Below are 26,431 nucleotides of genomic sequence, written 5' to 3'. Positions count from 1 at the left end.
GGGATTTTGCTGCTTGGAGGACGGCACAGTACTCTCCAGCGCATCTCCAAGCCTGACTTTCTGACCTCTTTTATACAATCTCTGGACAAAACTACCAGCCGCTGTTATTTTCCTCTCTGCTGTAAACATGGAGCTCAAGAATGGATAGAAAGACCTTATTGTATTGCTCTGTCTAGTAAATAAGTATCATGTTGAATTTGCATGGCAGCTTTCTGATTATTTTCATGTCTCCAATAAGCATCAAGTCTGTCATAGGTACAGTATAAAAATCCCTGAGATTACCTAACACTGACACTGTGGCAGGAAGAGAGAAGAGCTGTACTAGGGAAAATGAGGAGTACTTGTAATCCTCTCTTAGGGCAGTGAGAGGGCCTGGGAAGAAAAGATCGAGGTGTTCCGTGTTGGGGTTAATGTGGGCTTGAAATGAAACTTCAGAGCAAAATGAAGCAGAGCAAAGAGCAGCGCCCACAAACTAACCTTAAATATCACAGCGGAGGAACATTTACCTGAAAGAAAAGTCACACTTGGCATTAAAAGTTCAATTATCACGTTCAGTGCAGAGCCTTGTTCTAGTCTGGAGCTGCCGGGTGTCACATGGTGCGTGATGACTTGCCCTTGATTTGGGTTCATTTGAAAAGCGTAGAACTCTAACAAATAAACAGCTTTTTGGGACCTGTACCTGGACGAGGACTACCCCCTCCCTCGGGCAGCTACTACTGATGCTGTCCAGGCATCGCCCAAGGGGAAAGGTTGCAGCGGGGTCGGAAGGCGCGGGAGGAGTCTGGCGGTGATTGATGGGGAAGGGATGAATGAATAAAAGTACTTGTCTCTGATGGCAGCAGAGACCCCAGAGGCTACACTGTCTGGCATTCTCTCAGCGTTTCGTCAGAGCCAGACCCGCCTGCAGCTCAAGGGAGGCGTGCTCCTCTCCCAGAGCAGGCTGGAACCCAGCTGGGTTCCGCGTCCCGGGAAGGTGGTCTCCGTTCTTCGCTCTGCATCTGGTTTGTCAGATCCGAGAGGTAAACATTCGGGCTTGGTGTTGAATTAAAAATCATTGATTGAACCTTATTCTGGGGCTTCGGTTTGGCTTACTAGTTTGGGGTTTTAAAAAAATAAAAATAAAGCCTATAGAGACGGCAAATTAAAATAAGGATGGGTAAAGGAAGGAGCGTGAGTGTTTGAAGCCACTTGGAGGGAACAGCGGTTTCCAAGTTCCTGCTGACTTGAGAAGTCTCTGCGAGTTTCCGTATCTCCGGCGCACTCCTGGGCGCGCTGGGGGAGCTGTAGCTCAGCCAGCAGGGAGTAGCGGCTTTCATCCGCCGGGAGGAGTCTTTCGAGTTCAATCGCAGGGTATAGAGGTTCCCCTGCGGGGCGAAATGCAGAGGTTGACACAAGCTCTTGGCCTCTAGGTGCCTTAATACCGCGGTTCCCACGCACGCTTAACTAAGACGTGTATATATTCCTCCCGGCACATGAAAGAGTTCGGAGCTTTGCCTTGGATCCCCATCACTCCCTCCCTGGCACACCCCTTCCAGAACGCCCCGCCCCGCTGCATATTATTTACCCCCTCCTGGCCACGCGGGGGAAGAAAAACAGCGGAGAGGGCATTGGGAAGGAGTTTCGACCAGCGCTGGCGAGTCACGAGGGCCAAGTTCCCCACTGGCGCGGCGCGCAAACTTGAATTACTTTTGCGCGTGAATACTGGCGGAGAGGCTGCAGGCGGTACTAGGGTTTGCAGAGACGTGGCTCCGGCAACTGACCCAAGTGTCCTGTCTTCCTTTCCCTGCTTGTCTCCAGGCTCTGAAACTGCGGAGCGGCCACCGGACACCCACTGGAGCAGGTAGCAGCATGCAGCCGCCGCCAAGTCTGTGCGGACGCGCCCTGGTTGCGCTGGTTCTTGCCTGCGGCCTGTCGCGGATCTGGGGAGAGGATAGAGGCTTCCCGCCTGCCAGGGCCACTCCGCTTTTGCAAACCGCAGAGATAATGACGCCACCCACTAAGACCTTATGGCCCAAGGGTTCCAACGCCAGTCTGGCGAGGTCGGTGGCACCTGCTGAGGTGCCTAAAGGAGAGAGGACGGGGGGACCTCCGCCACGCACCATCTCCCCTCCCCCGTGCCAAGGACCCATCGAGATCAAGGAGACTTTCAAATACATCAACACGGTTGTGTCCTGCCTTGTGTTCGTGCTAGGGATCATCGGGAACTCCACACTTCTGAGAATTATCTACAAGAACAAGTGCATGCGAAACGGTCCCAATATCTTGATCGCCAGCTTGGCTCTGGGAGACCTGCTGCACATCGTCATTGACATCCCTATCAATGTCTACAAGGTAAAGGGCGCCTGCTGAAATCATGGTGGGCTTGAGGAAGGGGGCCTGGCTGGAGAAGGGAGATGAGAAAGCTTGTAGAAGGAGCTTCCCTTTAGCTCTCTCTTAAAGCTCAGCCCCTCCTAAAAGTCAGTGATCTTTGGAACTAAATTCCATTTGGTTATGTCCACTCATAAAAGTCGGTAACCATTGGGATAAAATTCCATTCAGGTCTCCAGTAGCCCTCTGCGAAGCTTAGGACAAGTGTAGTCCCCAGTCTAGCAACGTTAGTATCACTTTGGGAACTTGGTACACATGAAGATTTTTCTGGCCTCACCCCAGACCTACTGAATCAGAACTCTGGAGTGGAGTACAGTAATTTGTATTTTAACAAGCCCTTTATGTAATTATGATGAACTGTAAAGTTTGAGAACCACTAGTTCTGAAGGATCTAGTCCTTAAGTGCACCTAATGGGGTACATCCTCTAGTCAAAAGTGTGTGGTCCATGAACAGTGAGCGTTAACATTACCTGAGAGTTTGTTAGGAATGCAAGGCTAGCCCAGACTTACTAAGTTAGAATCTGCATCTTAAGATCTTCAGGTGATTCATATGCCCACTAACTTTGGGAAGCACTGTCTTGGAAGACTTTGAAAGTAGCAGATACAAAGTAGGTTTTTAGGAAATAAATGGCCTGGAAGAAAGAGATCCAGACTGGTGAGTAGGAAAAACACAGTTCACCTGCTGTGAGGGACTGTAGCTACTCTGCATTAGATATCTACAGTGGACCAAGGACTGGGTGAGATGTGTTACTTCTGTTATTCCTTCCAGCAGCCCACAAGTAGATATTACATTTAGTTTACAGCTGACTGGTAGGATGCTCAAAGTAAATGAGTGAGAGGTGGAACTGGGGATCAGACCCAAATCTGTCAGGTTCCAAACTGCAAGCCATATGACGGCACCCCATCAATTATTTCATGGACAAGACCAAGGAGCACTCAAAATCTGTAAGGGTTTCAGTAGTTAACATTATTGTGTGATTACCATGGGCGTCAGCAGAAACACACAAAGAGCCAGGTTGCTCCAGGTTGCTTTGGAACTCCAGACACACCCCGGCACCTCTGGGCCTCAGTTTCCTCAATTCCACAATAAGGCTGCTAGTGCCCACCTACTGAAGTTTTATGGTGTTAAAAAGAAAAAAAAAAAGCAGCCTAAGTAAAACAGTTGGAAAATTTCAAAGACATATGAAAATATTTAAAACTTTCCCAGCAACAGCAGCAGCAATAGAAAGTTGCACATAAAAACACAATCACAATGTAAGGAAATGGAATTGTACTTTGCAGATTTGCCTATAGCTAGCCCTGACTTCAGTACTTCAGTACAAGGGTAAAAAAAGGGAATGTAAAGTTGGGAAATGTTGTAGGGGATGCTTTGACCTATTGGCAGGAGTAGTTACCATAAGGCATGCCTGTAAATTTCCCTTCATGAATCTCTAAAAATCCTAACCCAATAGCTATATTTTAGGGGAATTCCAAACATTTCTGAGGCTTAGCAGTGAGAGTGGATTAGGATATAGTTTTCTCTAAAGGGAATCACTCCCGGAAATGGGGGAATCAATTGAAGAAATCCTAAAATCCTGTGTGGCAATTGATTCTGATAAACTGTGAGGATGTACTTGGTATGAGATGAAATGGAATCTCTAAATGCAGTCACAACTCCATGAGGGTGAGAAGCGACTCTTTTACTTCTTAAGATGTCCCACAAACTAAATCTTCCCATTCTAATTTGGCAAAGGAATTTCAATTCAATTCATCAAAACTGAATTGAGAATTTTTTCAGTACAAGGTGTTGTGATAAATTTAAAATAAATCTAACAAGATCTCTTCCCAAAGGGAGATTACAATCTAGTTTTGCTAGGTCGGCACAGGATTTTATGAAAGTTCTGTTTGTGGGGTCAGGAAACCCCACATGTCTAGCCCAGTTAGAAACCTTTCTAAATCAGACAGTAGCTGAAGTGCTGTGTAGAGGGTGGCATTGAGAACATTTTTTTAGTTTTGATGTATTGCCTCCAGGACAGATAGAAATCAGCTCTTCCAGAACCATCTTCTTTCCTCTGTCTGGTTAAATGAGTATTTGTGATAAACTAGAGAATTTCTGACTCCCCAAGAGGTCACACAGTTTCCTTTTCATTTCAAACTCCCTTATGATTTCCCTAGGAAGTTACATCCTTTTCCCTGAAGCCATCCAGTCTTAACATGACTGTGTTTTTACTTCTGAAATAAGCTAATGAGTCATTACAAATCTGTCCATCCAGTAACCTGTGTTGGTCATAAACACATTCATCACATTGCGTCCCATCACTAAGGTCGTCGTTATTGAATCCTACCTCGTGGCCTTAGGTTTAGCTTGAGACACAATATCATCATAATGGCTACCAGTTATGATGCACTAGGCACTTGGTTTATTTCATTAAATCACTACAACAACCCTGTAGAGGAGGTATCGTTATCATTCCTGCTTTAGATCTAGGGAAAGTACTTGTCAGAGAGGTGAAGAAGTAACTTGCCTAATGTCATACGACTACAAAGTGATGAAACTGGGCCTTCAACCCAGACCATCCAACCCAAGACCCTGTGGTCCACCCCATCCCACTGCACGAAGCATAATCAGGCACTGCACTGTCGTCTCCAACCTTGAGTATTGGTTTAGGATCTGATTTGAGAGCATTTGGTGCAAATGTGGCAAATAATATGCTATCCCACAGTAGAATACTTAGTAAACATTTTCAGAAATTAATTTGAGTCAGTATTTCTCTCTTGAAACCCCCTTCACCTGGTCTGTAGTGCGTAATATCAGTGGAAGTTATTCTAATGGCTTAATTTACCAAAATATATAATCCAGAACTAGTTAAAAGCCATTTATTTTCCTAAATAATTGTGGCAACATGGTTTTTTTAAAATGCATTTAGAATTTCAGAGTAGTCAGGTATGATCATTCAGAAAAAAGTAATTTAAATGAGTTATGAAGGCTATATTTAATATATCCTAATATGAGAGGCTTGAATCGAAACCAGTGATTTCTAATTTTTCTTGGTGGGGTTTTATAATTCTCTTTGAGAATTCAATATACACAATTTCAGCGGGTTTATGAAACTCTCCAACCCTCCTGTTGGCATACTAAGGGCTCAGAGGCCAAGAAATGTCAATGTGAATCTATTCTATTAATCTGGAGTTTAATAAATACAGAGTTCAGTAAAGTTGGCAAATCACAAAATGTCATAACTTTTTGGAAGCTACAGTCTTCAGGCTGTGAAACTGGTGGGACTTTATCTGGAGTTGCTGCAGTGAAAGCTGAAAAGTGTTGGGAAGCATGTCTGATCTGCCTGGACTGCCTCAAGGAGCTGGGTCCCTAGAAACTTTTAAGTAGAATCATACCACTCTCACAGGTCTCCTGTGTTATGGGGAAAATCCTGTGTTGAAGGCTAGGGAAGTGTCTGAGGACACTTAGCAAGTTGAGGCTGCTGAAGCACTTCAAACTCATGTAAAAATGCAGAAAATAATAAGCCTTGCTTACCTTTCTCATAGGCACACACTGGGGCTATGCCTACGTTACACAACACCAACCAGATGAACAATGAAAACTTCAAACATCCAAAGGAGATATTTATTTAAATATATATGTATGCATACATGTACATACATTAAAATGTTAAGTTTTATAAGAATATATAGATATATAAGTAAAAGGATGACTATCACTTGGCACAGGGCATGGCACATAGCAAGCAAATGATAAATGTTTTTAAAATGTGTGTATGTGTGTGTATGTGCGTTTCGAGTATTCTTTGTTTTCCAGCTTTTGTTGTGACAAACACGACTACAAACAACATGTTTGTACATGTGACTTTGCACACATGTGTGACTACATCTAAAGAGTAAATTTTTATAACTAAAATTAGTAAGTCGAAATGTGTGTATTAAGTCAAAATTTTGAAAGATATTGCCATATTGTGCTAGAAAGTTATGCTTGTACTCTTGGTTTCAATCCTTATTTTATATAATATCTCAATATGGATATAAATGCATATTAATGTTTATCTATAATATGTATACGGGCCACCATGCTTAATATTTACATCGTCTACATATTCACCAGAACCAAAAGCCAGTGCTTGATGTTAGGATGAATTTCTCCTTATTCACAAGCTACTTATGGTGCCCTTCCTATACATCCTAAAATAAATGGGGTAATCTAGAATTGTTCATATGAGAGCCTGGCCCTCCACTACTAAGTTGCAGAAGCATAGATATCAAAGCTGAGTAAAAAGTGAGACAGCCGGGTGTACTTGTGGATGCTATCAGTGTGTTTATGTTGTTGTTTGGTTGGTTAGTTGATTTGGGAATGATATTTAACAAAACTTGGTTGTAGGTTAGGGAGAAGTTAAAAATTCTTGAGCAAATAATGAGTTCTTAACTTACTTCTGAATTTTATTAACTCCCTTTGTGTTATATTTACATGGATAACTGACTTAATGAAGTTAGCTCTCAAATATAGCTTCCTTTATGTGTAAAAAAATTACACTTAAAAACAAACCTGCGTGCAAACTGGTAAGACGAATACAATATCCACATTAATGAATTCAGTAAGGATCCAAAGGTGATCAGGTGCCCAGTGGTGATGGAGAGCAAAAACTTAGGCTGGTGATCCACTGGAGTGCTTCTAGATGGTTTTACAGTTAAGAACTGTAGGTTAGCTACTATTAGAGGCAAAGAGGCTGCATTCATAGTCCTGGAAGGCAAAACTGCTGATCTTTAACGTTTAACTAGTTAAGGGTGGGTACATATAACATTAAAATGCTGGTATGTCAAAATGCGGAATTGCTTCACTGAACCCACAGATGAGTTTCGAGTGAAATGACCTTGGCAGGTAATAGACATTTTCTGCTTGTGACACACTCAGGATTATCTTTCTGAACAAATTTACCTTTTGCACTATCCTATCTTAGACTACTTCTGGTACTTAACAAGTTTATGTATAATTAACTAGTTTTGTAGTTAAAAGTAAAAGTTGATGGAATACCACCAACTTTTGAAGTTATAATTTTCCAATCAGTAAACTGAAGTATATGCATATATTCCAATCAGTAAACTGAAGCATATGCATATATAGCAACACAAGAAGTAAGGGTGTCACTGGGAGAGGAGTCTAATTTCTCCCAATTTAATAACAATGTTCTCATTTCCAGTCAAGTAACTGAAATATTTTAGTAATATTTAAAGACATTTTACTGCATAAGCATTCTGAACCAAACGTGGAAACTGTATACCTTTGAGATTTATTTATGCAAAGCAAAATAATTTTTAAGGAGCAACAACTAAGCACATTTAAAGTATTAACTTTTAAAACTTGTTAATGAAGAGTCAGGCTTTTAGCTTGAATGACCTGGAATCAGTTAACAAATACAACAAATACCCTGACACCCATCTAGCATAGTGGCTGCAACTGTCAAAACTACACAAATGCTTGCAGACAAATGATGTTACACATAAAACATAAGAGCAGTGGGCTTTTTCCACTCATATTTTTAACAATGTCCAAATGAAAAAAAAAAAAAAAAAGAAAGAAAGCTTGATTCCTTCTGTATTGAAGTATTGGTCATAGTCAGATAACGGGTTGATAGCAGAATTCAAATAAACTAGAAACTCAAGACTTCATATTCCCAGTTCGCTGTTTCACATGTTGGTCACAGATTTCTGTGACAAAAGGGTCAGTAAGCACTTGGCCTTGGCCAGTGAAAGTTTCCCTAGGTTCAACTCTATGATATTTCTTGTGTTTGCCTTTGATCTGCCGCTTGGTGACTCCATAAATCCAAGCGTCTATGAATGTCAAGGTAAGGTTTTCTTTCAGTATGGTAAGGCTTATCAAAAGATTTACATTTCTCTTTTGCTCATTTAAAATGAGTCTTTCAACATTGAAGTATTTCCATAGTTGTATAAAAGGATAACGTAGCCAAGACCCTGCTGTCTCCAGGCCAGGGAGCCATGTTCTTCAATTCATGAAGAAAACCATATAAGGGTATCTCTGTGTAGCTAATATGCTATAGTTGATTATTTTTAGAGAAACATGCCAAATACTAATAAATGATTAAGTTCTTTAAAGGGTGTTGACAGATAAAGCCTGAGCTGAAATAAGATTCAAGATGTAATTTATGATGTGAAACATTCTCTTTCAGAACTTTGCACAGTTAAAAAGAGGTTGGTTATGTTTGGGAGATAGCTGGATGTGGTGTATGGGTATACAACTTCTCTAATTTTAGACTTTTTATTATTTCCAATGCTTTCATTTTAGAGTTATTTATCGTTCCCTATAAGGCCTCTGGTGAAAATGTAAAGGAACAAGAAAATGGCCAAAATATGGTGGTGGATGGGAGAGAGGGAGAGAGAGAGGAGAAAGGGTAAAGGGAGAAGATAGAAGAGGATCATTCTTGAATCAGAAATTTATTAACAAAATTGATTGAAGCACTTCTCAAGCAAGTCTCCCCTTTTGAGGCTCAAAACTGCACTCATGCCTGCTGACCTGTGTCTTTTCTCTACTTCTCTCTTCTTGAGTTTCATTGTAGTTTCCAGAAAGGAGGAAAACTATCCTCAGAATGTTTACACTGTACGCTGTCTTCTTCCCGCTTGCTCAGTGTTTTCAGACTATTTTAATGGGCTTTCAGATTCCATAGTAATCAGATATTTTCTGATCATAGCTTATTAGTCTCCCATAAGATATTCCACAGATAGAATTAGGCTTAGGTATGGCATGAAGTTACTTAATAGGGTTTGCTGAATTCATGTAGTTTGCAAGTCTCGTTCTGAGCCAGGAGGCACTCAGGTTCTCATTCTTCAGTTTCTTCAGATGTCATCAGTGATAATAGACCAGGTTTGTGAGTGGGGTTTGTTATTTCTCTTAGTTGGAGCTTTTCAAAATATGTAATATGTCGGTGAAAGTCTTAAAGCTCAAACTTTGGATATATTTTTAAATTTAGATAATAAAAGAGTACAATCAATTTCTTTCCTGGCCTGTTACAGACTTAGAAATAAATTTCTGGTAGGAAAATATATTTGAGGTAAACTTCAATTTCTCTTAAGAAATATTTTTAAAAATTGTTTTCTATCTCTTTGTTTCTTTTAGAGATTTTGTTTCAAGAACTTTAATTCATTTTCATAAGCCATTGTTCTATTTCAGCAAGTTATAGGAATCTTTCCAGGGCTTTGAAAAGGCCTCTGTTTTGTGGATGTGTGTGAAATAGATTCCCATGGACAGAACTGTTGCCTTGCACAACTCTAGGGGGCACTGCTCATATTGTAATCTATTGAGATGGCACCCCTGGGGGATAAGCTAACATTATTTCTGAGCCACATATTTCTAACTCACATAGCCTAATCTTTAAGTGATTAAGTACATTTTGATGGATGCAGCGTAGAACTTGTAATTTGTATTTGTCCTTCAGGGCACAGGTGCACTGTATGTCAAGAAAAAGAAAATTCCATGCACTTGATCAGCATATTGACTCCAAATTCAAAGTTTACTTTGAACTATTTCTCTATGTACCAATACAGAAAGAGTTCTGTCATGCAAGTCCTTGAATGAAGGTGCCCTATCTCATTAAAACTCTAGTTCAAACACAGAAAAAACTCTTAACTACTACAGGAAACAGAGATAAAAACAGAATACACCCTTTCCTAAAGTTGTCAAATGCAGCCACTCCATTATTTTCCTTTTTTGACTCTTACTGTGAAAACATTTATATAATGCCAGTCGTTTAAAGAAACGTTCACAATTTATCACAGGATGGAATAGACTGCAGTCTGGCAAAGTAACCTTGGTTGTCCTCTTAATTACACCACTCACTCATCCTCTAAAACAATCATCTCTAATAATGTCCGTATGTTTACTGCATCTACTTCCACGAAACTTACAATCCCCTCCACAACTAAAGCTCTTCATAGAATCCCATTACATAGTGAGAAACAGTAGGTTCTGTTTTATATCAGGCATTGCCTTGACAAGTTTTGAATAGGAGAGAGAGGGTGGGAGAGGAATTTTTGTTGTTACCTTTTCCGGCCTGCATGGAAGAGCGAAACTCCAACGACAGTACAGCCCACCCTCAAGCCTCAATTCTAGAGTTTCTGACTCTATGTGCCAAGAAGACCTGATCATCAGGACTAGAAAATATAAATAGTAAATATACAGTCATGTCAATTCTCTAAAGAATATATGTAGAATATGAGAACTGAAAGACGCATGGCAAATGTTTTGTCATAGATGATTTCTGCCTTATGATCAAATTCATTCATTCACTCATCCGTTCATCGTTACTTAACATGCATTGAATGAGTGACCACTATGTGCCAAGCACGAGTGCTAGGCATTATAAATGTTTTAGGATATTCTGAAACAAATAAACAGTTAAAGCTCAGTGCATACTTGTAATTTAATAAAATGGAAAAAGAAAACACTATGTATGTTTAATGAGGCGAGGGAACATTTGCTTGTGTAAGACGGTTAACTTTAGCATTTCCTGACTTTATGGGGCTTGACTCCTCCTGGCATTAATAGGGGTGTATGTTAACAGGATTTTTTTTTCTTCATTTATTATCTCAAGTATGTGATTTTTAATTAAAAGGAGAAATGAAAAATGTAAATCCCCCAGTTGTAGAGATTTTTTAGGATCCACTTCACAAAATCCTCAAATAAATAAAGAATATTTATTTCCTATTCATGCTATTTATCCTTTTAGACATTTTTTAAACTATAATATAAAAATGACTTTATAATGTAGTAGAAAAATTTATTTGGATTCTCTTGCCTTGTTTCTTTCTCAAGCAGTTGTTCCTATGTAAAGTTATAAAATTATGGTCTTTCTTGAGTAGAAATCTTTTAGCCAGTATGGTCACCTCTTTTTTCAATCTAATATTTATTTATTTCTGTTTATCATCCAAAATAAATGTTCTAGAGAAGCAATATAAGCCTTAGGGTAAAATGGGTCAGCACAAACCTAGGCTATCATTTTGTCAAATAGATACCACATTGCCAGCAGGACTCAACCCTAACAACAGCTCTTCAGTTAGATGAGACATCACGATATGCAAAGCAGTGCCAGTTATGTGAGTATTTGCCAACTGGCTCGTATTTGATAAATGTTAGGCAACACATATTCAACTTAATTTTAAACAGGATTTAAAATTTTAATTTATGTGAAAGGGACATAGTGTCAATATTGAACTCTAAACACCCTTTTTGCGATCAGAGAGACGCCTTTTGATTACATGTTTGAATTGTCTTCACTGTTCAGACCTTGCCCTTAAGTTATCTAATTTAATGGGGTAAAGTCCAAAGAAAAAACTAAAAATAGGGAATAAGGAATGTGTTATTGCTGGGTTTAAAGTTAGAGTTGCTTCCTCTTGCAATAAAGTGAATCCATTTCCTTTTCAGTGGGGAAAGCTGTATCGTTAGACTTCAGATTATAGATGTTAGATGTTATTTTTCCCAAAGAATGATGAAGAAATGAATGTCTAAGAATCATACCCATATCTAAGAACAATCTCTCACCAAATTGTAAAGATGTCATCTTGGTTGAGAGTGAATTTTTTTTTTTTTTTTGGCAAAGCTTCATAGTTTTTCCCCACCTGGGACGTTTTTTGCATTAAACAAGTGGATACCTTTATATTTTAGATAAGTTTCAAGCAATAGCTTGCCTAAAGACTTTCTTGCTAGAGGCCATTAATATGACAGAGATGAACGTCAGTACTGGGCATGGTTTCTGTCACAGAGTATCAGGCTTTGCTGGGTCTCCACAAAGCCTTCTGATCAGTGAGGCAGAAGGTAAGCTTTTTAGATGAAGAGCATTTAGAGTCTTGCCAAAGCCATTCTTCTCACTACAAAATAATGGAAGCAACAGTGATGCTCTTCCCACATCTTCTGTGGCCTTCCAGAACCAATAGCATCCAGTTCTGAATTGAAAGCACGAAATGCAAGCTGATAAAGGTTAATGCTCTCTCTCTCTCTCTTTTTTTTTTTTTTTTTCAGTCTCTTTCCCTTCAAAAGTGTAGACTAGAAAACTGTAATCTCTCCGTGGTGATTACATTTCTGACTATCTGTCTGTTGAGCTTGAAGAGCATTGTTACAATTTTCAGTTTGTGTTTCCCTGTTTTCTGTGATAGCTTGGGTCAGAGGTTGGGCTGCAGGCCTCCAGTGGTATGAAGAGCAATAATCCAATTTCTAGGCTGAGCCAAAAACAATGGAAACCTCAAAACATGGCCTGGATTCAGTGCAGAGCTCATTTTCATCGGCCAGATTTCTTTTCCTTCAGTGGTCTGGACGCTCATTCATCTTGATTCTTCTGATAGCGGTACCTACAGGATAACAATATTACCATATTTGGAAATAATTTAAGATAGAATAAAATATTTTAAAATATCCAAATGTTTGGACATTATTTGAATAAAATAACTAGGGGCATTAGTCAGGGTTCTCCAGAGAAACAGAACCAGTGGGATAGATAGATGGAGGGATAGGTAGATAGGTAGGTAAGTAGTCAGACAGATGGATAAATAGATAATGAGGAATCAGTTTATGAGATTATAGAGGCTGAGAAGTCCCATAATTGGCCATCTGCAAGCTGCAAATGTAGGAAAGCCAGCGGTGTAATTCAATCCAAGTCCAAAGGCCTGAGAAACCAGTCTGAGGGCCAGAGGAGATGAAATGAGACATTCCAGATAGGCAGGAAGAAAAAGGGGCAAATTCCTTCTGCCTCTGCCTTTTGTTCTATTCAGACCCTTAGCAGATTGGATAATGCCCACACACCTAGGGTAAGGCAGTCTGCTATACTGAGTCCACAAATTCATATACTAATTTCTTCCAGACACATCCTCACAGACACACCCAGAAATAATGTTTAATCGAGCAACCTGTGGCTGGTCAAGTTAACACATAAAGTTAACCATCGCACTAGGTGAGCAGAAGATTTTGCTCTGCACCTAGATATTTTACCATGATTTGCCACATAGCTATAGGTTTAAAAAATAATATTTGATTTAATTCTAAACTTTTTTTGTACAATCACCTCCTTCAAAACACTGTCGGGCAGGTATTATAGTGGTTGTAAGCATAGGCTCTAGACCATCTGAGTTCAAATGTGGATCTATTACTCACTTAAGTGAGCAACCAATTGCAAGCATATTGGTTTCCTAATGAAGAGTAACAAATTACCCTACAATTTAGTGGCTTAAAACAGTAAATATTTTTTAAATCACATTGTGTCTTTGGTTTGGCAATTAAGGAGTGGCTTAGCTGGGTGGCCCTGGCTCAGGGTCTCTCAAGAAGGTACACTCAAAATCCTGGCTGGAACTGCAGTCGTCCAAGTTTGACTAAAGCTGGAGGATCCTCTTATTCACAGACCTGGCAAATTAGTGCTTGATGTTTTCAAGAGGCCTCGGTTCTTTACCATTTGGCTTCCCCACAGAGGTGCTTGAGTGTCCTCATGACATGACAGCTGGCCTCTCCCAGAATAAGTGACCCAAGAGAGAGAAAGCCAGTTCTTTAGGAACTAGTCTCAGACATCACACATGATCACTTTTGTCACATTGTATGCATTAAAAGCAAATCACTAAGTCCAATCCACATTCAAAGGCAGGGAAATTAGGCTTCATGTTTTGAAGGGAGAAGTAATCAATAGTAGAATATTGTCTGAATAAGTTATATCTGGCTGGTTCTAGCACAATCCTTGTAATCAGTTGGATAATTTTTATTCTTATTTCTAAGGGTAATTGGCAGTTCTTTTAAAGCTACATGAGTTCAAAGCTGGTTCAGACCTGTGGTGCACCAAGTCTCCCCCATTTCAGTAAATGACTTCACCATGCACGGGATAAACCTCTGTGAGTGTCCTGACTCCTCATATCAATTGTCCAACCCATCAGCAAGTCCTGCTAGCTAGCCCTACCCTTAAAATGAATACAGGTTATAACCCACTCTCCTCAGCCTCGGGGCACACAGGGTCCAGCTCACCACTAATTCTCATCAGTGCTTCCTTTCTTGGCCCTACATTCTGTTCTACACTGGGCAGCACAGTGATCTCTTGAAAAATATGTTAGATCATACCATTTCCCTTCTCCAAACTTTGCAATGAATTCCCTCAAAAAAGCATTTAAATTGTTCCCTCTACAACTTCATTTTCCATGCATTTGGTCTGGGTCACTCTTCTCCAGCTTTAGTAGCTTGTAGCCTCATTGCTGTACCTCCAGTTCACCAGGCTTGTTTTGACCTCAGGGCATTTGCACATGCTCTTCGCATGGCTTACTGTCTTATTTCAGTCAAGTCCCTCTCCAAATGTTGTCTCTTCAGGGTGACCTTACTGAGAAGATTATCAAGAAAACACCTTAGCGGGGCACGGTGGCTCAAGCCTGTAATCCCAGCACTTTGGGAGGCCGAGACGGGCAGATCACGAGGTCAGGAGATCCAGACCATACTGGCTAACATGGTGAAACCCTGTCTCTACTAAAAAAAATACAAAAAACTAGCTGGGCATGGTGGCGGGCGCCTGTAGTCCCAGCTACTCAGGAGGCTGAGGCAGGAGAATGGCGTAAACCCGGGAGGTGGAGCTTGCAGTGAGCTGAGATCCGGCCACTGCACTCCAGCCTGGGTGACAGAGCAAGACTCCGTCTCAAAAAAAAAAAAAAAAGAAAACACCTCAAATCTCACCCTCACTCAATATGATCACAGCCTCTGTTTAACACCATTTAAAGTATGTATGTGTTTTTTGTCTGCTTCCCTCACTAGACTGTAAACTCCATGTGAGCAGAAGTGCTCAGAATAGTGTCTGGCATATAGTGAATGCTCAATAAATATTTATTGAATGAATGACTGAACAAGCATAATTAATGAGTCAGTTGATTAACCCAGAAGTCACAAGACAGAGACTATGATGGCTCACTGATGTATTTTGATAATACAATGTTATCTGAGAGGTTTTTTTAAAAAAATATGAATTGAACTTTAATGAATTGTGAGATTCATATAAAGATTCCAATCTGAGTTCTTTTGAAAAAATCAAGAGATTTTTGTATTTGGGGTCCCTTAGAAAAAAGTGTGTGATGTCTATTAGCTGCTGCTCCTTTCAGACAAAGTTTACCCCAGACCCCACCCCACTCCCTATCATCTTCCTGACACCAATGACTACCTGAGACCTGGCACCCTCCACTTCTCTGTGTTACCTGCCTGGCTCTGTAGGTCTTCAGGATCCTACATTAAGCATATATGATAAGTCTGACAACTTTTGTCCCACATGTCTGTATAAGTTTTGATATCTAATTTAGAAATGAAATTGGTCCTATGTTGAATCTCCAAGTCAAATTCATTATGAGACACACATTTTAGCCTTTGACGTCATTCTAGTTATAGAACAATCAGCTCAGCTCGACAAACTCAGTAGAGTCTTCACTACTAGTGAAAGGATGGAAAGACTCCATTGTGTCTCAAAATAATTTTCACTTTTGGAAGGTTGTTTTTCAAAATATTTTTAAGACCCATGGATTTGAAATACTTTTCTTTATTTTCAAAACCGCATGAACATTTGATCCAGATGTTTACCTAAAGTGATTCATTTACCAGTGTGGGACACACCACATCGCCCTAAGAAAGAAAATAACCACATTTAATAATAGGTGGTTGCGTAGTCTACAATCAGATAAAGAGAAATACATATGTGTATATATATACACACTGTATATATATTATATACTATGTGTGTGTATATATATATAAAATAGCAATAACTATGTCTTCTTGCTCCTTATATAGCCAGTCGTCATTATATTTTAGAGTCTATGAATCAAGCACTGTTAATATTAAACATCTGCTATGCATTAGGCATTGGTCTAGGCAGTTGTGGAGCTCATAGTCTGTCTTACACTCCAGGGATCCAGACAGAAAAAAAACTAAGCAAACAAATAAGTTAATGTGATATGCCACAGGAATTGATAGACTATGGATAAAAAGGAAAAAAGAGTAGGGAGATAGGGATGCCTGACCAGTTATGGTATCTAATAGTGTGATCAAGGTAAGTCATGTTGAAAAGATGAAATTTGAGCAAGACCTGAAGGAGATAAGGGGCTTAACCAGGTGAATCTGTGGGGAAAGAGCCTTCTAAAATAAGGAAAGACCTAGAGTGAAAGCCCTAAGTAGAAATATGCCTGGGCTGTTCGAGCAACTGCATAGCTACTCCAACTGAATGACTGTTCAGTTAGGTAAACTGACTGCAGTGAAGAACAAGTGCATGCATGCACATGTTGTTCTGCATAGAGTACTACTTCAATAGGGAAGTCTGGTCTCCTCAGCTAAGGCCTATTTATCAATCAATTTTAATTAACCTATATTTTACTTTGGCCATGACCTGGGCATTTCAGACTCTATGACAGTATACAGGTTCAATTTTCAGGAGGAACCTAGGCGATTGGCCCAAGTTTGCTCTGATGAGGTGAGCTGAACTCTAAGCTACTATATACGCATGATGACTTCTTATAAGCTGGCTGCATTTTCATCAATCCCAACACACTTTCTTGTCCCATACATATGTCGAACAATGGTGCTTTTCAAAGAAGTAGTCCATGAAAAAAAGAATGACAACCAGAATTTATCCTACTCTGCATGTTAATTACGCTCCACTAAGTGATACAATTCAGAGGGCATCTTATGAAACCCCCTAACAGAGCTTCATGTCTCCTCAATGCAGCTGCTGGCAGAGGACTGGCCATTTGGAGCTGAGATGTGTAAGCTGGTACCTTTCATACAGAAAGCCTCCGTGGGAATCACTGTGCTGAGTCTATGTGCTCTGAGTATTGACAGGTAGAAGCTTCTATTTAAGCCAAGAATATTCTGAATGCTATACTATTGTTTTGCATGTTACTTAGAAAATAAACTGTGCAATTCAATAAAACTAAGGTATGACAGCTTAAAATACAATTCTATTTTTATCTCCAGATATCGAGCTGTTGCTTCTTGGAGTAGAATTAAAGGAATTGGGGTTCCAAAATGGACAGCAGTAGAAATTGTTTTGATTTGGGTGGTCTCTGTGGTTCTGGCTGTCCCTGAAGCCATAGGTTTTGATATGATTACGATGGACTACAAAGGAAGTTATCTGCGAATCTGCTTGCTTCATCCTGTTCAGAAGACAGCTTTCATGCAGGTAAATTTTACTTTTTTTTATTTTCCTTTCTGCTCTTGCCTTATAACTATTTAGCTATTTTTCTCCTGTTCCCCACTCCTTGGGAAACTGTTGATTTATGATTGTCCTTGACATAAGTTAAGAGTGTAGATCCAAGCACTGTGGGGTTAATGGTGACCAATGACTCAAGAGGCAAGAAGGTAGATCACTACTTCTCTAAGAATCCCCTTGCTCTCAGTGGCATGGATAAACCAAGTTCACATGAAAGAATTGATGTGAATTTACAGCTTTTCTACCCAAAGCCATGTTAGAAGTAAAATGCTTGGTGCCACAAAGTGAAAATAGCACTCAGGCAAAAGGTTTCTCAGCAAGGCAATTTACTTCTATAGAAGGGTGCGTCTCACAATGGAGCAATGGCGAGAGCAACCAGACAGGGGAGTGGGATGGGGTGTTATCCCTGATGCAGCTAGTTCTTACTGCTGCATCTTTCCCCTTTAGGTAAGGTTGGACCGCACAGTCTAAGTTAATTCCAGTTGGCTATTTTAAAGAGAGCAGGGGTATGAGCTAGAGTGGTGGGGTGAGTAGTTTCAGCGGAAGGATGGTTACAGAGCAGGTGACTAAGGATGACTAAGGAAAGAGCAGGTGATAGAGGCTAGAAGGGGGTTGTTTACTGAAACTAGGGGCAAGGAGATGTAAAGAACGAGGAAGTTAAACTTTAAAATGGAGAACAAAGAACAGGGAAGCTGAACACACTGATGTATTGGTTCTCTGAAGAGGAATTTACTGTATCCTACAGTCCCATTAGGACTGACAGCTACTACATAATCTGCACACGATACGATAGTAGTTGTCAGAGGAGTGGATGGTCCAGCAAATATTCAGATAGAAGTCACCCTGATATGGATGGAGTTTGAATGGAAAGACTCCCCTCTCTTTGTCTTTGATGCCAAAGAGAAAGCTGCCATTGCAAGAAACTCTTCATCCTGGTCATTTATTAAAGAACATTTGATTTGGGAATAGAAAAAGAATGATGATGCTGGTTTCCAGAAGATAGATCCTGAGTGTAAAAGGCTCTTCCAAACAGAATGAGTTAAGAGACATTAAAGCAAAGGGGGCTGGCCTAACTACTCCCAATAATTGTTTTCTATTGTATATACAAGGAGACTAAATAAAACTTTATGAACTGTATATATACAGGAAAAAAAAAGTGCCGCCTGGGTTACATAAATTCCTCTCCAACACACTGATATATCTAAAGCAATATGAAAACGATAACAGAGAATAAAAAGAATAAGAGATATGACATAAGTAAAAAACAGCTTTTATCTTTTTGCAAGGTTAGATTTATATGTTACTGAGCTAAATGGTTAACCTAGACCTTTTCATACCTGTTTTTCCCATTAAACAAACTTGCTAAAAAGTGAGAACTTCATCTAAACACCAAGTTATCTTTACATATTTAGGTGTTATATTTCACACAAAGAATACTCTGAGGCTAACTTTCTTATGTGAAGACAAAACATTGAATTATCAAATATTTCAAATTTTGCCTAACTACTTAAGTTTTTGGGCATGCTTGTAATACATTGTCTTAAGAACTGAAATGTTTTTGGGAAAATTTGGGTTTTATTTAACATGACTATTTATTTGTTCAGTAAGTGTGGCCTGAAAGATTCTGTATGGTATATATAAACTGGGTCTAATTTAGAAGATAATCATTCCCTGATGAATATTTTTTAAGTTTAACATTTGTTATATAATATTTTTTTACAGAGGAGTATTAATCATAAAAATTCTTTCATCCCCCTAGTTTTACAAGACAGCAAAAGATTGGTGGCTATTCAGTTTCTATTTCTGCTTGCCATTGGCCATCACTGCATTTTTTTATACCCTGATGACCTGTGAAATGTTGAGAAAGAAAAGTGGCATGCAGATTGCTTTAAATGATCACCTAAAGCAGGTAAGAAAATACAAATATTTGATAACTCATTATTGAAATTATAATTATGAATATGAAAATGATGATGATGATGATGATAAACTAACATTATTATATACCAGAGCATATTTCCTTTTTCTTGCTTCTGGTAGTTTTAAATAGACAAAGAATATTTTTATATTATTTATTTAGAGATATTCTATATAATCTAAAATGATCTAGGGAGAATCCGAACTTTTTAAAGATGAATCTCTAGTCACTTCGGTTCCACTTCACATTAACTATTCCACATAAAGCTCGGTGTCCTGAGTTTTTACATATGCCACTGACTTTTTGTAGACAATATTAAATGTTTTAGAAGAGAGAATGCTAAAATATGATGAGCCATCTTTTAAGGGTCAAACTATGGATTTATTTCAGAGACGGGAAGTGGCCAAAACCGTCTTTTGCCTGGTCCTTGTCTTTGCCCTCTGCTGGCTTCCCCTTCACCTCAGCAGGATTCTGAAGCTCACTCTTTATAATCAGAACGATCCCAATAGATGTGAACTTTTGAGGTAAGAAAGGCAAACTAGAAATGGTTTTGTAAACAAATGCCACTCAGAAGTGTTTCCATCGATCTGTTTTATAGGCAGACAGAGAAACTACCATTTTTATAACCCTTAGGAAGCCAGGGAAGTTGCCAATTTTTATCTGAGGTCCTGTTGAGAGGGACAGGGAAGGGGAGGTATGAAGAACACTGGGGACAGAGAATCAGAGTTGTCAAGATGATGAGTGAGTGCCAAGGTGGAAAATGTCAGGTTCAATTCTCCAACACGATTTCTAAATTATTTCTTTTCAGCCAGGTTCAGTACTTCCAAATGAGATTTTATTTTAAAAGAGAAGAATTGGACCTGGGAAAAGGAAATGGAGGAAAGTCAGTAGAGATGCTAGAGTTAGAGGGAGACAGAGACAGAGACAGGCAGAGAATCATTATCATCAAAGATGAGTGATAAATTTAGAACAATGGTATATTGGTATTTTTTTCCTTACAAAAGCACGGAAGTCTACAATGAATACATGTTCAGAATAGCATATTTTTCAGACACATTTTGGGTTATTTTGTTGCAGCTTTCTGTTGGTATTGGACTATATTGGCATCAACATGGCCTCACTGAATTCCTGCATTAACCCAATTGCTCTGTATTTGGTGAGCAAAAGATTCAAAAACTGCTTTAAGGTAAGAGACTATCCCAAAATAAAAAGCTCTTTGTAATATGGCTCAAATATAAGCTTTCAAAACTATTAATATATCTATCCAGACAGATTTAGTAAATTATTTTATAGTTTCCCTTTTATTACATCATGGATGATTTTTTTAAATACGACTTTTGCTTATAAATCACTAAAATTAATTTTTGCCTATAAATCCTCGTCAACCACTCCCTACTGCCTCAGCCAATCAGTTACGCTCATGGCATTGTTGACCAAAAAGTAATAAAAATTACATGCATTGATGTCTGATAGGCATCACATAATAAAATAAGGGCTAAACATGAATTAAAGACACTGTTCCCTGTTTTGGGTAGATTCTGAACTTCGCAGCTGCAATTATTATTGTAACTAAATTAGTTCCTTTTTCACATGGACTATGAGAGTAATAAGGTAAACAAAAAAATAGTTTAGGTTTTACCTCTTTGTACCTTTTTTGTATAACAGTGATGTGCTGTTCAATGTGAAATACATATAATTCCTTCTTCAGCTACTTGCATTTTATCAACCTTCTATTCATTCACTCCTTCAACAATCTAACATGAAATAAAATATCCCCTCCCCTAATACGAAAATCATCCATTTGTCCATGGTATTTCATTACTGGAAAGTGGAGAACGTAGCTCCCGTGTAAACATTAAGTCAGCCTACATCATTCTTCGCCCACTCATAACTCAAATTTTAGAGCTGGAAGAGAACTTCCGTCAGGATCAACACCCTCATTTTATAGAACATAAAATCGTAGACTTCCCATTTTCTTTTACATATAGAATGAACAGAAGACAAACAGAATGAACAAAATGTTATATTTAAAAAATTTCAAGAAAAAAATTGGATGAAGAAAACTGAGATGCTTTTGTACTATATAACCTTATTGTTTAATAATATTGAAAAGAGACATGAGAATACATGGCTGAAAACATAGGAAAGCAGTATTAAATTCGTTGACATGAAAAGATATTTATGTCACTGTCAAGTGAGAAAAAGCAGGTTAAATCTCCTCAGCAAAGTGGCTTGGAATAACTTGGGATGAGATGTGTGTGAAAGTATCTACAAGGTTATGGAGTATACATATAGTACAGTCTCACTAAAATATACTCACGTTCTCAAGCACATGCACATATACATGTGTTTAATTTATTTATTTCATGTATGTGCACATATTTCTGTTTTCATAGGGAAAAGTCTTGAATTATATGTTTATCAAATATTAAGAATATTGATCAAATAACCAAGAGTAAATATCAATTAAAAGTGGCTTTCTCTTGATGAGAAATCTTAACTATGTAGTTTTTTTCTTCTCTGCATGTTTTAGTCAAAAATTATCATATGCTAATTCTGTGAGTATATTCTTTTAAGAGGGAAAATAAAAGAGCACCGAAAGACAGGGCCCAAGATGCAAAGGAAGTCAGAACCCTGGAGAGGAGGAAGAGTTGAGAAAGGTGACTGATGTTAATATATAATGAGTTACTTTGTTTTGTACAGTCATGCTTATGCTGCTGGTGCCAGTCATTTGAAGAAAAACAGTCCTTGGAGGAAAAGCAGTCGTGCTTAAAGTTCAAAGCTAATGATCACGGATATGACAACTTCCGTTCCAGTAATAAATACAGCTCATCTTGAAAGAAGAACTATTCACTGTATTTCATTTTCTTTATATTGGACCGAAGTCATTAAAACAAAATGAAACATTTGTCAAAACAAAACAAAAAACTATGTATTTGCAAAGCACACTATTAAAATATTAAGTGTAATTATTTTAACACTCATCGCTACATATGACATTTTATGAGCTGTTTATAGCATGGAAAGAAAATCAGTGGGAATTAAGAAAGCCTCATTGTGAAAGCACTTACTTTTTTACAGTTAGCACTTCAACATAGCTCTTAATAACTTCCAGGGTATTCACACAACCCTTAGGCTTAAAAATGAGCTCACTCAGAATTTCTATTTAAGAGATTTATTTTTAAATCAATGTGAATCTGATACAAAGGAAGAATAAGTCACTGTAAAACAGAACTTTTCAATGAAGCTTAAATTACTCAATTTGAAATTTTAAAATCCTTTAAAACAACTTTTTAATTAATATTTTCACACTGTTGATCGGACTGTAATTAGATGCAAATGAGAGAGTAGTTTAGTTGTTGTATTTTTTGGACACTAGAAACATTTAAATGATCAGGAGAGAGTAACTGAAAGAGCAAGGCTGTTTTTGAAAATCATTACACTCCTTTCACTAGAAGCCCAAACCTCAGCATTCTGCAATATGTAACCAACAAGTTACAAACAAGCAGCATGTAACAAACTGGCACATGTCTCAGCCAAATCTAAAATATAATACTTTTAAAAAGAAAAGTATTACACCCTTTCCATTCAGATAAGATCAAACCTCACAAAGAGAAATAGAATGTTTGAAAGGCTGCCCCAAAAGACTTCTTTGAATCTGCCATTCACATAGCCTGTGAAGAAAATACTATCTACAAATTTTTCACGATTATTAAAATCTCCTTCTTTCACTATTGTAGCTTAAACTCTGTTTGATTTTGTCATCCGTAAATACGTAGCTACATACACTGCATGTAGACGATTAAACGAGGGCAGGCCCTGTGTTCATAGCTTTACAATGGAGAGATGCCAGTGACCTCATAATAGAGACTGTGAACTGCCTGGTGCGGTGTCCACATGACAAGGGGGCAGGTAGCACCCTCTCTCACCCATGCTGTAGTTAAAATGGTTTCTAGCATATGTATAATGCTGTAGTTAAAACATTATTTTTCAAAATCATACAGATAAGTACATTTAACAGCTACCTGTAAAGCTTATTACTAATTTTTGTATTATTTTTGTAAATAGCCAATAGAAAAGTGTGCTTGACGTGGTGCTTTTCTTTCATTTAGAGGCAAAACTGCTTTTTGAGACTGTAAGAACCTCTTAGCTTTGTGCGTTCCTGCCTAATTTTTAAATCTTCTAAGCAAAGTGCCTTAGAATAGCTTGGGATGAGATGTGTGTGAAAGTATGTACAAGAGAAAACGGAAGAGAGAGGAAATGAGGTGGGGTGAGAGGAAACTCATGGGGACAGATTCCCATTCTTAGCCTAACGTTCGTCATTGCCTCGTCACATCAATGCAAAAGGTCCTGATTTTGTTCCAGCAAAACACAGTGCAATGTTCTCAGAGTGACTTTAGAAATAAATTGGGCCCAAGAGCTTTAACTCGGTCTTAAAGTATGCCCAAATTTTTACTTTTTTTTCTTTTAGTAAACTGGGCCACATGTTGGAAATAAGCTAGTAATGTTGTTTTCTGTCTATATCGAATGTGATGGTGCAGTAAACCAAAACCCAACAACGTGGCCAGAAAGAAAAAGCAATAATAATTAATTCACATACCATGTGGATTCTATTTATAAATCACCCACAAACTTGTTTTTTAATTTCATCCCAATCATTTTTTCAGAGGCCTATTATCATAGAAGACATTTGAGACTTGCAATTTTAAATTAACTTTGAATCACTAATATTTTCACAGTTTATTAATATATTTTTATTTCTATTTAAATTTTAGATTTTTATTACCATGTACTGAATTTTTATATCCTGATACCCTTTCCTTCTCCATGTCAGTATCATGTTCTGTAATTATCTTACCAAATTTTGAAACTGCACACAAAAAGCATACTTGCATTATTTATAATAAAATTACATTCAGTGGCTTTTTAAAAAAATGTTTGATTCGAAATTTTAACATACTGATAAGTAAGAAACAATTACAATTTCTTTACATACTCAACACCAAGATAGAAAAAGGTGCTATTGTTTAACTTCAAAACATGTTTCCTAGTATTAAGAACTTTAATATAGCAACAGACAAAATTATTGTTAACATGAATGTTACAGCTCAGAGGATTTATAAAAGATTTTAACCTATTTTCTCCCTTATTATCCACTGCTAATGTGGATGTACGTTCAAACACCTTTTAGTATTGATAGCTTACATATGGCCAAAGGAATACAGTTTATAGCAAAACATGGGTATACTGTAGCTAACTTTATAAAACTGTAATATAACAATGTAAAAAATTATATACCTTGGGGGATTTTTTGGTTGCTTAAAGTGGCTATAGTCACTGATTTTTTATGATGTAAGCAAAACCAATAAACTTTAGGTTGTGTTTTTTTAACAACTAGCTTATTTTTCATTGTACAGGCACTAATTCATTAAATACTAATTGACTGTTTAAAGGAAATATAAATGTGACAAGTGGACATTATTTATGTTAAATATACAATCATCAAGGAAGTATGAAGTTATTCAATTAAAATGCCACATTTCTGGTCTCTGGACTGGACTGTGTGTTTCATTGTTGTGAAGAAACAGATATACAGACATTCAACTTCCCAAGGTTGATTTTCTGGGTAATAGTTTCCACTGGCCTGTTGGGTCTTCCTTTCTTTGGTTCCCTGCCTTTGGAGCACTTCATTGTTTCATCATTATTGTACCTTAGCAAAGGCAAAAGGTTAAAATGAGGTTTAGGGATTGCTCATTGCATTTCACAAGCTTCTTTGGAGTGTTTTCTATGTGAAAGATGGGATGAAGTTCATAAAATGCAAGGTCCCTACTTAATAAGAAACAGTGATAATAAACTTTAATACGAGGCAAAATGAAATGAGCCCTAAATAACTGCATACTGATCACTGCAGAAGTTCACCTGTCTGTGTCTCTCAGCATGTAATCTCTTTCTCCACCCAACAAAAATAATCCAGAATTAGCAATTGCTTTTTTTCCCAGATAGTTAGGTCAAACCCAGCCTAGTATTCCAGAGTTTGCTATCATTTACCCCTGACCTTTCCTGGATTTCAGCTGCCTAATTTTAGCTGGCACTTCAAAATACGAATGTTCTAAATCCCAGGGGCCATGTGAGAAGTACAGAAAAGGATAACATAGGAAATACTCTCCTGAAGCAGTTGCCAAAAAGAGCCCTTGTTTTCTTGAACAGTTAGTTGTTGAGCAATAATAATAATGCCACCACAATTTATTGTAGTAAAAGTAGGCAGAATAAATATAATTTACATACGTCAAAGAAAACCAAGAGATATGTGGCTGTAAGATGTAGAAGTCCAGAAATCCAAAAACTGTAGAGGCCAAGCTTATAGAAAGCAGTGACTCTGGTGTGACTGACTGACTAGCAAACATTATTAGTCAGTCCTTGAAATGACGCACATTTAAAAATCAAAAGATTGAATAAGTATAATCAAATTTGGAAGTCCTGTTGAACACTTCCAGGATTCAAGACTCACTGGAGCAGAGGGAATAACCCTATCATATTAGAAAAGAAGTATGTATGATCAGAAAAACACCCAAAGTCCAATAAATGTGATATCCTTGATTATGTCTGCAATTTAGTTGACCTCAAGCAAATCAGTTAATATCTCAGAGCCTGTTTAATTATCTATTAAATACAAATATTAATATATCTACTAATTCTTACATCCAATCAATACATGTTAGTATATGTACTATATAATTTTACTTTACCCGCCAATGTGGGCAAACTCTCACAACCCCTCTCCAGCATACTACGGGTCAACCCTTCACCTGAACTGGCCATGTTCCTTTACTACTTTCACATTTCTTGGAATGATAGTAATTTTTCCAGTAATGTCATTAAACCCTTGTTCGCTTAGCAAACTTCCTTTAAGGCTCAACTCAAGTACCATCTTCTTGGATGAATTCTCCTAAAC

General features: G+C 38.1%; 1 protein-coding gene across 2 annotated transcripts; it reads left to right on the top strand.

Moving 5' to 3' along the window:
* The first annotated feature begins 740 nt into the window (after positions 1–740).
* EDNRB (endothelin receptor type B) lies at positions 741–25,033 on the top strand. 2 transcript variants are annotated; one of them, XM_007960643.3, is made up of 8 exons: positions 741–1,019; positions 1,798–2,331; positions 17,079–17,191; positions 17,327–17,531; positions 19,321–19,470; positions 19,870–20,003; positions 20,557–20,665; positions 22,183–25,033. In XM_007960643.3, exons 2-8 carry the CDS (start codon positions 1,849–1,851, stop codon positions 22,315–22,317), a joined length of 1,329 nt encoding a protein of 442 aa, XP_007958834.2. In that variant the 5' UTR covers positions 741–1,019; positions 1,798–1,848; the 3' UTR covers positions 22,318–25,033. The 2 variants fall into 2 exon arrangements, with proteins under 2 accessions (XP_007958834.2, XP_037863703.1); XM_038007775.2 differs by lacking the exon at positions 741–1,019 and having other exon boundaries at positions 1,292–2,331.
* The last annotated feature ends 1,398 nt before the right edge of the window (positions 25,034–26,431 follow it).

This window comes from Chlorocebus sabaeus, chromosome 3 (genome assembly GCF_047675955.1).
Source record: "Chlorocebus sabaeus isolate Y175 chromosome 3, mChlSab1.0.hap1, whole genome shotgun sequence".
Taxonomy (NCBI): domain Eukaryota; kingdom Metazoa; phylum Chordata; class Mammalia; order Primates; family Cercopithecidae; genus Chlorocebus; species Chlorocebus sabaeus.
This window is presented reverse-complemented; position numbering and strand designations above follow the sequence as displayed.

Coding starts and splice junctions, on each gene's coding strand:
- EDNRB (XM_007960643.3), top strand. CDS start 1,849: ATGCAGCCGCCGCCAAGTCTGTGCGGACGCGCCCTGGTTGCGCTGGTT. Junction 17,192..17,326: donor TGTGCTCTGAGTATTGACAG/GTAGAAGCTTCT, acceptor TTTTATCTCCAG/ATATCGAGCTGTTGCTTCTT. Junction 20,004..20,556: donor AATAGATGTGAACTTTTGAG/GTAAGAAAGGCA, acceptor ATTTTGTTGCAG/CTTTCTGTTGGTATTGGACT.